Source organism: Malania oleifera, chromosome 2 (genome assembly GCF_029873635.1).
Source record: "Malania oleifera isolate guangnan ecotype guangnan chromosome 2, ASM2987363v1, whole genome shotgun sequence".
Classification (NCBI taxonomy): domain Eukaryota; kingdom Viridiplantae; phylum Streptophyta; class Magnoliopsida; order Santalales; family Ximeniaceae; genus Malania; species Malania oleifera.
The window spans coordinates 30,718,508-30,730,946 of record NC_080418.1 but is presented as its reverse complement, the minus strand read 5'-3'; the positions used below and the strand labels follow the sequence as shown (position 1 = coordinate 30,730,946).

The window sequence follows — 12,439 nt, the reverse complement described above, 5'->3', positions numbered from 1 at the left end:
ATGCTACATAATACTAATAGTTTATGTTCTTATATTATATAAGACATTATATGTTCAGATTTTCCCATTATCTGTTATTCTCAAGTTGCCCTCACTTACGATGTAGTTCATTTTACAAAACAATATATGTAAATATATGATGGATCAAGATCTTCAACTGAAGCAATGGAATATTTTTAATTTGTTCTAATTTTATTAATTAGTAGAATAATGATATAATTGTATATTCAATCTAAATTCATTTTTTTGTAAATGTGTTCTCATGTTTATATTTTATTATATTTATTTCTAAGGGTTTATTTATTTAATCTATATTGAGGTAATGGATTTTTATTAGTACAATACCTTTTAAATTTTGCATCTATAAATTATATGGATCAATTAATAAATTTGGTTTGATATTTGTCATATAACAAAGAGTGGTATGTAACAATCACATAGACTATGTAAATCAAAGGTTAATAACAAAAAAATAAAACAAAAACAAAAACAAAATCTTACACATGCAACACACATGCTTTCACTAGTTGGAATAAAAATATATATAATAAATATGTTGTGATTTTTTGATTTATTAAATTTGTGTATTTATTTTTCTTTTTCATATTTTTTTTTTCAAATTTTTGAAATAATATCAAGATGTTGACTTGAACTAGTCAAACTAGTTAAAACCATCAAGTTGAAAAATCAATCAGATGTACCATTAATTTATCAATTCATTTCAAAGCATTGGAATTATTGACCAATTTCACTTCTTAATTTGTTTAATGATATTATTTTCCTATGTTATCTTATCACAATTGAATGAAAGGGTAGAAATGTCATTTTACAACGGCAAAAAAAAATAATAATAATTTTCACTCCAAACTAACAATTGACGCAAGGCTCTTTTTTATCCCATTAAATTAATCTTAAAAAGTTATTTGATAGTTTTCAAATTTTTATCCCATTAAATTAATCTTAAAAAGTTATTTGATAGTTTTCAAAAACTTAAGGGATAGAGTTATTTTTTAAAATTAAAAACATTCAAAGGGTATTGATGGACTTTATCTCTAATGTTATCCACAACCCAAGTCATTGGATCACAATCAAAATGTTCTTAAGAATAAGATGGACATTTTGAAAGGAGTCATTCATGCAAAAATTTGTGGTGCTCAACATGGAACAAGGAAATAGACATTTTTTTCATTAAAAAAAAAAAAAGAAAAAAAAAGAATAATTGTTCTTTACTATAGAATAGATTAAAAAAAAAAAAATAGCACTATTATTTACTTTACGGTGATAGCTATATGTGTGTGTGTGTAAACTATGGAATCTTTCTATTATAATCATTCTTTTCCTAGAAATAGAGAATTCGAATCCAATCCTTCTTTAAATAATACTCAAAATGCTATCCATACATGCAGATCGCAAAAACTAATGTTTACGTTCAAAAACAAATAACGCCATAGTGCATGAACTTAAAAGCGCACAAAGCAAAATCTAGAGTACTTTAAATAACAAATTGCAAGCAGAGTTCTGCAGTTTAGAAGTTCTACTAGAAAAAAGAATGTAAAATAAGAGTTGCACCAATGGAAGGGCAAGGAGTGAAAGGCAAAGCCCAGCATCAGGTTGAAATTGTTCCTCCTGTAACATCTTCTCCATAACTTCCGCTCTGCAATGAAACCCAAATGAAGGGGAAATTAAAAAAAAAAAAAAAAAAAGCAAGTAGGAGAGTGAAACATAGAAATAAAGGTTGAACAGAATGAATGGAGAAATTTTGAGTCATTACCATGTCATTATTTGAATCCATCTGGTGAGTCAAATGCTTGTTTCGAGAGATCCGCGATCTCTTCTTCTTCTTGTTGGTCTCAGATGCAGGCAATTCTGTATTTAAGCCGCAAGAGCATAAGGAATCTGTTTCCTTTTCCCAGACAACACTAAAAGGTTTTAAAATGATCAAACCAGTCCCCCTAAAAAGCCTCTTCCCAACTATGCAGTGTATATATATAAATGCTTCCATGACAGTAGCGATAGAATATACCAAAAAACCCAAATTAGGCCTAAACTGAACTGAATCTGTGTTTTGTTTGGTCTTTGAGTTTTTGGTGTTAATTTGGGTTTACAATTATTTTAAAATTGCAGTTTCGCTTTTTGTTGGTAAACCATGGTACCATGCTACTGACTTTTTAATATCTATCATGTAAATTTCAAACTTCACAATAAATGCCGTGTCAATTGGGCCGTGCATCACCGCCTGGGAAGGCATTTAGGGCCAACTGCACAAAAAATGGAGGGGTTTTAGTCTGAAAATTTTGCCAAATTACTCCATTGCCTAGACCCAAAAATAAATTACTGCCATCCGACATCTACTTCATCCAAACAATATGGTTTACAACCATGCTAACATGAAATTCGACTGCTATACTAGAAACCCCAAGCAATCTGTACCATGTGGGGTTTATGGAAACAATTTTAACTCTGACATCCTAATGATTTAACCCACTTGATTTTAAGGTTGATCACTTTTAAATTACTCTAAAGTAATTCTTTCTCTTGATACTCACACTCACGTTAAGAAAAAAGTGCTATTTCAGAATTAGCCTTTAAGCATGATTCCAATCTGACTTTAATAACATAGAAAATCACAACTCAAACCCTTCTTTACTGGAACTATAAAACTAAAAACCTAGGTGTCACACGTTTAGTAGCAGAAAACATTCCTTGGCATGAGGGAGAAAGGCTGCATAGATCAGCCCCAAACACTGCTTTAGGAAGAGCCTCATGCCAGAGCCATCCTTTAATTTTTAAACCAGCAGACCTAGACTTTGGGGTCAGTTCCTTAAATTTGGAGGTGTAAATAAAATTTCAACCCATGTGAAAGCACCTTGCCGTGAAAGAAAGGAGGTAAGATATTAAAAATTAAAAAAAAAAAAACAAAAACAAAACAAAACAAAAGAGCAAAAAAAAGGGTAGGTAAAGATATATATATATATATATATGCATATGAATGTTTACCTCCTTCTGGATATATGGAGTTATAGTGCACCTCTGCCCAAAAGCTCAAGCATATCACTGCACGAAGTACATCCACTAATAGAGTTTATTCCAACATCATTACAGTATGAAAAATGATAAAAGGGAAAAGGACATTAAAAACGAGTATTTTTTTTAATAAATATAGTATTTAATGAAGTATTCTTCATTTTTCTATACTAAACTTGAATTAACTATATAAAAATTAAAAGGGAAAAGATAGAGGATAATGGTATTGATGTGACATTTGCGAGTGATAGTACTCAAGGATACACAGTCAAAGCTAGTGAAAATTAAAAAAAAAAAAAAAAAGAAGCAGTAATTAATCAGCTTGGTAAGTGCATTTACACAAAGGCTGTGTTTGTTGCAAAGGACTCATTTCCTGACTTTAACATTTAATATACATAAAAAAAAATTAACGGATCAGTGGCTTTAAACAATAAAATTGTAAATTCAACCCAGCCTACCAAGCCCTTGTGATTCGTCATCCCTATTTAGGGTTTTCCAACTACAATAATCATGATCTAATTGCACAGTTCTACATAATCAGAATGCCTTCAAGTTTATAGTCAGTGTGGGTATTTGGGGACAGCATAGAGTCTTGCCTGGCCTCTTGGCTTAGCTTGTTTATTTAAGAATAAATTGGACATTAATTTTTGTTCATCCTTTAGTCGTATTTTTCCTACTCCATCATTTTAGGAAACTGAGAAGGGATGATACATAAATAATTCTTATCTACATAAATAATTCTTATCTTGCCATTTGTCAATTATATCTGTTAAATGATTTTCATGTAGAAACCAAATCCAAAGACATGTATACTACTTTTTTTTTCAATTGCTGGGCTACCCATCCAACCTAAGTCTCTCAAGCCATATAAAAATAGAGCCAATGTTGCATAATGTTAATGTTAGTTTGTTTTCCTCATATGACCCATAACAAAAAAAGTTTGCACCAATTCATCCAGTTTCTTATAACCTTGAAAGCACAAGGATCACCATGCTTACAGGATCAACATACACATTTCTAAGATTTTAAAGAACTAGTCACCAACCATGATGGGTCACTAGGCACTAGTAAAAAATGCATCAAAATTTATAGTCAGCATTACATAAAAGTGATTGGAATAAACTATGATTTAATCAAGCAGCCAATACCTCGTTTTGACCTCTCAACATTTGGCAGAATCTCAATGTAACAGGTGTCCTTGAAAGATGTTATGACAAATATTCTAACACCATACTGCAAAAGAAATATTTATGTGCATAAGACAGCAAAATATGTATTCTACAGATACTGATTCATATTTGATATTAATGGGCTCACATTAAGATACCTATTCATGCAATATCAAGAACAAGCCTGCAGATATGTATTTAATGGTCTACACCCTAGAAGATTATCATAGACATATACATTGTGATTTGCTTATACCAAGCACACAATCAAGTTGGTTGTGGACTTGTTTGGGATGAACACGGTATGTATTGTACCAAATGGCACACACCATGACCTCAACTCATACATGTCTATCCCACATATCACCAAATAGGAGATATTCTTGGATGCTTTTCTTTTTTTAAGAAGAAATATTCATTCATTGAAAATGACAATAATATAAGCTTTGGAGGACAAGACATCCTCCAGTTCTCAAGCTAAAACCAATTACAAAAGTTCTGCACTCCAGTGCTTTTAGAGGTCAGGCAATAAAATCCCAAAAAATGCCCAACGAGTGCCCAAAAGGAAGCAAACAAAACAACTCTATCCTGGCGCAAGTACATAGAAATAGTTTTAGCACTTCTCTAGATCCAAAGTTCAAGATAAATTCTTGAATGCCGCTTTGATGGAAGAATCCTAAAATGCATTTAATGTACCCAATCCCCTTCTCTTCTTCACCCCACACCCACCTCCCTTTTTTGTTCATGGGGGAAGAGTGGCAGAGGGGGCAAAAGAAAAATTATCTATAAGGTTGGGTGGTAGGGAAGGGAAAGTAAAATGAAGACAATAATAGCTTCAAGAAGTATTTCTTGCATGTCCATCAATCTCACGGTAAAGGCTAAATCACTTGATACTTCATTCTTAATGTTGAGATGCCAACTTGCAACTCTTTAGTTTGGGTAGATATAATGAATGGACTGAATGAAGCAATGAAATACAAAGCAAGATTTGATGGTTCAAATAGACATTATAATGCTCAAACTCTAAAATATATCCTAACCAAAAAAAAATGGTGAAGGAACATGACCAAATCAATCGTCCAACTGTGCAACCCAATTTAAGAATTGCAACACAAGCTAAGATCTATGGTTGACAAAAGGAAAGTGCTATATGATGCAGTTGTAAGATGCCGTTTACAATAGGCATTGACTTTACATGACAAATCACAAATAAAATATATTATAATCACAGAGAAAAAATGAAAAGTTTCTAAATCGTACCGAGTCAGCTGCAGCTTGTAAAGTGACATGATCACCCCATTCACCACTTCTGTTTTCAACAAAATAAAGGAACAATTTGATCAAATACTTAAAAAAAAACTTATAAAAAATGACATTAATAGAAGGGGTGGTAAAATACTTGGCCATCTTCTCTATATATTCCCCATAGGTCATTGGAACATATCCCTCATATATCTCAGGGTAAGATTTAAGCTGAAATTTAAAAATAAAAATAAAAAAAAGGACAAAAGGAACATCACTGTCCAGGTGATCCACAAAAAAATTACATCCCCAGTATCCTAATAATGGTCAAGAAAACAAAAATCCATAATCTTGAGTGAGATAAAATAATTCCCAACCTGATTTACAACTTGCTGTCTCACAAATTCGTGGTGCTCAGGAGTGCGATAAAATTGATCAGACAGAGCTCGAAACTGGGAAATTTATGAAACTAATGAGACATAAAAACAAGTTAATCATATTGTAGACCATAATAATCTAGTTTTGTGAATATTGGTCATTAAATCACATTATAAAAACAGCTGAAAGACTCCCAAGAGGCACCCTTTCAAAATTGCATTTTTTATAAGGAGTTTGAGTTCTTACAAAATTGTGTTGCCGAAATTCACTGGTTTTCACACACATATAAATACTTCTCATAAATATGTTTATTATTAGATTTTTGTTTATCTAATCTTTTTGACATGACTTTATTTATATTCATGCTATGTGAATTTATATCACCTTGTTCCTTGTGATTCAAACAGAAATAACTTTTGATGTGTGAGAATTATACTGCAGCAGTTTTTTTAGATTCACTTCTTTAAATTTGGATAATTGTGCTACTCGTATTTGTAATCGTGCAATGATGTGAACAAATTTGACATTCTCCACCAAAAAATATGAGATTTATGATATGGTAATTTCATAATTTTAATTACATTTACATTTCAAAACATAGTGAAATGTCATAAATACATATTTTATGCACTCCTAGCAAACTTTGTGTAGAAATTGATAAAAATTAACTAAAAATATTTTAAAACATCAACACAAGCATATACACCATCAGAAGATACAAACCCCTTGCATTTCAAAAGTCTGTCAAATGAGAAGATAAAATCACAACTTTGGTAGCAGAAATTGTGGCAATAAGGTATATGAATACGGTGACCATTAGCCCAAAAGGATTAGGGCTACACTACAAATTTGAGCCATGGTGTACCATACTACGATCCATATTTGTCAGCTTCACACACCTAAAAATTTTCAGATTCCAGATATTTGATTTCACTAAATGTTTCGAAACTAAAGTAATATTCACAGAGGATTACTTTGAACTGATTCAATAAATTCAATGAAACAGATGAGGAATTAGTCCATATTCACATAACTTCTAACTATATTTTATTACTGTAGACAAATCAATTACTTTTTATCATTTACATCCCCAAAGACAGTTCCTGGCTGACCATATTCAGCACCTCCTAGGCTCCTACCAATACCATGCTGAGATCCACAACTATGCCTGCACTTGTTTCATAAAAATATCTCAAAGAAAAAGCAGAAAAACACACTATAAGCACATTTAAAGCCAAAGTGTGCTGCATTCTTTTTTTATTGAAAAAAGAATAAAATGAAAAAGAAATGCAAGGAGCTAAAGTACATGGTCACACATAAGCTAAAAAATATGGTCAAATAAATCTACTCTTGCAATATAATATCACAGATTTAAAGAATCTATGGCTATCTAGAGTGTATGCTCTCAGAATGGAAGGTCAATACAATATCTAACCTGACAGTTACCATCTCCTTGGACCTTTAGCTCAACCAAATCATATAACTGCAATCTAATGAATTAAAAAAATGTTCCCAGCATTAAATTTTGTAAATGGAAGAGAGAAAAATATAAGACTGAAGGAGAACAGGAAAATTTAAAAAAAAAAAAAAAAAAAAGCCTCCCAAAAGCAAACCGTGCCTAAAAAATGACGACAAAATACCTGTCCAGGAGCCTCTGGTGATCTAAAGTGGCTTCATCAACCGATGGGATTTCTCCATTTATTCTAGGAATGTGCTAAACAAAACCAACAGCAAGATAAAGATGGAATATTTTAGCATTAACCATTTATGTCAAAATGGCCATTTATGCATAAAATTCTGAAGAAAATAAATATTCTGGAGGCAGCTCATGTTCATAAGATGATACAAGACCAAAGGCCTTCAATTCTTAATTGGTAATGTTGATTTCTAAACATTAAAGATTTACGGCTCAAGAATAAAATTTAATGTATATTCCTGTACGACGGTTTCAAATTTTCAATTGACTTCACATCTCAGCTCAGGATAGTCCTATGTTCACATTAAGAGTGAGGCAACAAGATCAACCTTTCCCTCTTACGTTCTAGCAGACAATAAAAAGTTTAACCATCCCAATTTGAAAACTTTCCTAATATAAACACAAGAAATAAAACATCTTAAACCCATAAAAAATAACATTTGTTGAAAGGGTTAAAAATTAAACATTAATTTTTTTCCTATAATTGTACTACTTTTTAACACTTAAATATGGAAACAGAGAGCAGCCATATAAGAATTAAACCTTAAAATGTTAGCGTTATGTCAAAACTGTATGCTTCCATAGTTCACAAAGTGGCGGCCAAATTAAAGAGGAGAACCGCAGCAGAAGATGTTGACAAAAATTCTAAATGTAAAAGAAAAAAAAAACAATTACAGCACTACCAAGGAGCATGTAATATATGGAAAACATTTTTTCAAGCTATGAGCTCAGTTTCATCAATTTTAATGATCTCACAAAAAAAAAAAATCTCGCATGACATGAAACATCAAAAACATGACTAGCCACCATAAACTTAGAAATAGATGGCCTAATTAAAAGTTTATTAAGAAAAATATATATAACAAGATTCATCTGATTTACTTACAGGAACAGAAACCATCTGATTCAATCTCTTGCCCACTTCACCATCCAAAGAGTACTCGTCTGTTAGCTCTTGAGAATATGACCAGTCCTCCCCACAATATGACTCTTCTCCAGGGCTAGAACATGAATTAGAAAGTATCCTATCATCTGCCTCTTGGCTACTCTCATGCCCTACAAGTTATGAAGGGAATAAGTGAGACGGGCTAAAGCAAACAAATTCATTAGCAAAAGAATCATAATATACAAATTGAGATTCCTGGATCCATCATACCCAAACTATAATTTCCCATGGATTGACCAAGCCATTCCTGTGGAAAGACAGGTGACTGTAATTGGTCTACACTTTCAAGTGAAGGTCCGGGTGCTTCAACTGTAAGTTGTGAAAGGTCTTCTTGAAGAGCATGAAAAAGAAGCTCGCCATTCTCCAAATTGCAACATTGTGCACCATAATGGTCTTCCTTGAAATACTCTCCATCATAATAATCCACAAAATTTGATGCAACGGTATCACAATACCCACAATTGGAATATGGATCACTTTCAAAAAACTGGAGACCCCACCGAATAACGTCAGGATCTTGCTCATACGTAATCATTTGCAAATTATATGATTAATCTTTTCAACCCAAAATCTGTTTCCTCTCCAACAAAATACCTGTTAACCTGTCTCCTATAATAACAATTCCACCTCAAAATGTTTCTTTTCTTCCATGCTTTAGAAAAAGGTGCAGAATTTGGTTTATTATGAGAAGTGCATCATATCCAGCTTCCCTCAAAGAAATAAACATCACACTGGATTATAACTTCAATAAATCAAGGTTTGATTCCATCCAAGAGCCAAAAGGTTTACCAAGACATCAAAAATTCACATGTAATTATCTTCATTTATGGTCTTTCAGAATATAGAATTTGTCCTGTTTATCTGCATGAAATTACACTGTGCCTGTTAGAATATTATATAGAAACTCAAAATAAAAGTCCAAGAGAAGCTTCTTTTAGACATTTAAGGCTATTTAGTAAATTGCCAGAAATTCATATTAGTAATTTATTATATGTTCTCTCAGCAGGTAAATTCCAACTGACTCTGTTTGGCTGCTAGAAAGGATCCCACTAGAAAAATTCAGAGCCTTGATCCTCAAAATTTTTTTGAGTTTTAATCAGGAATGCATTCCAGTAATATAGTACTAAACTACTAATAATTAATTCAAATACGCATTGCCAAAATCTATGGATATGCTTGACCATCTTACTAGGAAGAATGAAAGAATCACTGTTAGTCCACGGACTGCTTATAAGTGATAACAAAAGGGGAAATTAGAGAAATAAAAAAGCACCTCACGCACCTGTACTGGTTAGCAACAAATTAGTTATTTTTCAATCACAAGAAAAGCAAAACGCAACAATATCTATACAGAACCATGCATTCATAAGCAGTAATTAGACATAAGCACATGCGCCATGTTAACATCATATTATAGTATAAGTATGAAGAAATGCAGAAAATACAAAAACATGAAAGTTGGAAACCTACTTCCATAAAATAAAAAACTTGTATGTTATATCGTTAGCAGCCTCAAAGGCTTTTGTCACCCCACCCATAAAATTGAGCACATGCGTAAGCTAAGTGGGTTGGTCGGAAAAAAACCATTAACATATTATAATTTGTGCATGTGAGCTCTTTTACGAGGTCTCAATTCTGACCAGCTAGTATTTTGGAAACAATACAAGCCACAGGTATTTCCAATAATCTCATCCACTGTGATAACATCTAGCCCGTAAAGCTTGATATGCACCTTTATCAGTAATTAGAATTAAGAATGTGCCAAATTTTTGGGTCTTTCTGCTTTACAAACCCTAGAAATAAATCCAACACAATTGAAAAAGCTACTGCAGCTACCATTCATGTTCATAAAATCTCCAATAAAACTGCCAACAATAAACATAATATTAGGAATGCATTCACTTGAGGTCGAGGACATGGACATAGTTGAATCCAGCTTCAGTACTTCACCCATACTAGAGATAGCATACATCCTTAACCTCAAGGGAACCAATCTAGTCTGGCCATGTGCTCGGGTCCCACCAATTCACAGAGTAGCTCTGAGTGTAACTCAACTGACGGCCCGGATCGAAAAGAACAAACCAAAAATTGATGAAGTTTCAGTCTCTCCACTTCCATTTCTAAAAATTTGCTTTCAAATTCTACTAAAGAAACAAATGCAGAGCCCCAGCTCGGCAACATTCAAGCATCAAACAGTAACCAACTTTAAAAGCAATGCAGAAAACACAAGCGAAGCAGAGATTTCCAAATTGTGCCCAAAAATCGCAGTGATCCAGAAAAAATATTTAAGATTAGAAATCGCGATTAAAAAGCCAGATTATGAACATCTCACCAGCGACTCAAAGCAAATGAGACTGGAACCAACTTTCTCGCTGATGGAAAGAAATCGGGCGAAGAAAAAGCAGAAAGCAACAACAAAATCTGATATAAAAAAAAAAATACGAATATATTACGTATGAATTCAGACTTCAGACAACGCCCGCAAGGGGGGCAAATCAGAAACGAGAAATGAGAAATGTGATCAACCGCGTAAGAACAGCGAAGGAGAGGGTTTTTTAAGGACTCGAGTCAGTGTGACGAACGTCACGAGGTCTCGCGGCGTTGCAGTACGGGTAGTCGCAGGGGCTGGTGATTAAAAGTCGAGCAACTTAAGCGGGCCGGAGCGGTGGCGGCGAAACGTCGCCGTTTGGGAGATATTAATTGGTAAGGAATGAACGGGCGAGATTGGGTGATTAGTCAGAAGCGGGAGAAGGGACGGCCACGATGCGCAATTCTTCGGTGCATTTAGGGATTAGTTATTATTTTAGTACGAGGTTTGAAATTGGGGCGTGAATGAGTGTCATAGAGTGGAGCTCCTCATGGAACGACGAAACGACGACGGATAGCGACCCGTCGAGACTTTGGTCCGTTTTTTCAACGTCCTTTCTGCGCTTTTTCCAACCGCGTTTTGAGAAATATTCGGCGGACAAAATAGTGTGCGACAGTGATCATGTGATGTATTTTATAAAATTATTATTAGATTTAATTACTTCTATTTTGTACGTGCCGATGCAGTTTTTGGTCGGGTAAGATTCTCTTCTAGATGGGTGTTACCAACAAAGAATATTAGGTATTTAGGGTGGGATTGTGAGAAGTCTGTCTTCACTGCGATTAGAATAAAGAGGTTTGTGAAATAAAAAGTATCTTTTTTATTAGGTTTGGTTTTGTTTTTAGAGATATGAAACTTTATAGAAGTTGTAAGTGATTTTTTTTTTTTTTTTACTCTCTTTTATATCAAAATAGGTAGATTTCGATAGCTGATCGTGGCTTGTTGATTATTAAATATTTAAAGCGTCGATTCAATTGGTTTTGTGAATTGAAATAGAATTGAATTCACTGTTTCAATTGACGGTTTAGTTCAATTATTTGATTCAAATCGATTCTTAAAAATATTCAAAAATATAAAAAATAAATGAGATGTTCTGTTAGATTACTACTTTATCTAATAGTCTAAGTTATTAGGTTGTGGATCAACAATGTATATCAAGGCTTAACACTCTCCCTACACGTGCAGCCCGATAACATATGAAGAGATAAACAAATGACAAATAATGTCATAGAATAAAGGCGGGCGACAAGATTAGAACTTAACCAGAGCTTTGATGCCAAGTTAGATTATCACTTTACGTAAAAGGTTAATAAATTTTGACTTGGCATATATATACAGTCACACTCTATTTCTATAAATTAATAACGGAAAGATGGTAATGTGTACTCTGTTGTAATTTTAGGTAATATTATGTACATTGTTGTATAATTTCATAATTATATCATAAGCAAGTACATATTTCAATTTGGTTCGAGTAATCGTCAATTCATAAACATTAAAAAAATGAAACCAAACCAATAAATTGAAAAATGTAAAAAGAGTGAAACAAAGCCAAGTAGGGAAAAAAATGATTAGTTGAAATTTCAGCCATCATCCTAAAGCAAACAAACTTATAG

General features: G+C 33.0%; 1 protein-coding gene across 6 annotated transcripts; it reads right to left on the bottom strand.

The window, feature by feature from the left end:
* Positions 1 to 1,346: 1,346 nt before the first annotated feature.
* LOC131148884 (OVARIAN TUMOR DOMAIN-containing deubiquitinating enzyme 12-like) lies at positions 1,347 to 11,304 on the bottom strand. 6 transcript variants are annotated; one of them, XM_058098838.1, is made up of 13 exons: positions 10,982 to 11,239; positions 10,788 to 10,876; positions 8,666 to 9,316; positions 8,396 to 8,565; positions 7,454 to 7,527; positions 7,249 to 7,303; positions 5,813 to 5,887; positions 5,593 to 5,666; positions 5,454 to 5,502; positions 4,173 to 4,257; positions 2,998 to 3,054; positions 1,772 to 1,866; positions 1,347 to 1,654 (listed from the first exon to the last, which is right to left on the bottom strand). In XM_058098838.1, the coding sequence occupies exons 3-13, from the start codon at positions 8,988 to 8,990 to the stop codon at positions 1,607 to 1,609; spliced, it is 1,107 nt and encodes a 368-aa protein (XP_057954821.1). In that variant the 5' UTR covers positions 8,991 to 9,316; positions 10,788 to 10,876; positions 10,982 to 11,239; the 3' UTR covers positions 1,347 to 1,606. The 6 variants fall into 6 exon arrangements, with proteins under 6 accessions (XP_057954821.1, XP_057954825.1, XP_057954820.1 ...); XM_058098842.1 differs by lacking the exon at positions 10,788 to 10,876 and having other exon boundaries at positions 10,909 to 11,304; XM_058098837.1 differs by having other exon boundaries at positions 9,926 to 11,207.
* Positions 11,305 to 12,439: the final 1,135 nt, after the last annotated feature.

Coding starts and splice junctions, on each gene's coding strand:
- LOC131148884 (XM_058098842.1), bottom strand. CDS start 8,990: ATGATTACGTATGAGCAAGATCCTGACGTTATTCGGTGGGGTCTCCAG. Junction 7,304..7,453: donor CACCAGAGGCTCCTGGACAG/GTATTTTGTCGT, acceptor TTAATTCATTAG/ATTGCAGTTATATGATTTGG. Junction 1,867..2,997: donor CTCCATATATCCAGAAGGAG/GTAAACATTCAT, acceptor GCTTAAATACAG/AATTGCCTGCATCTGAGACC.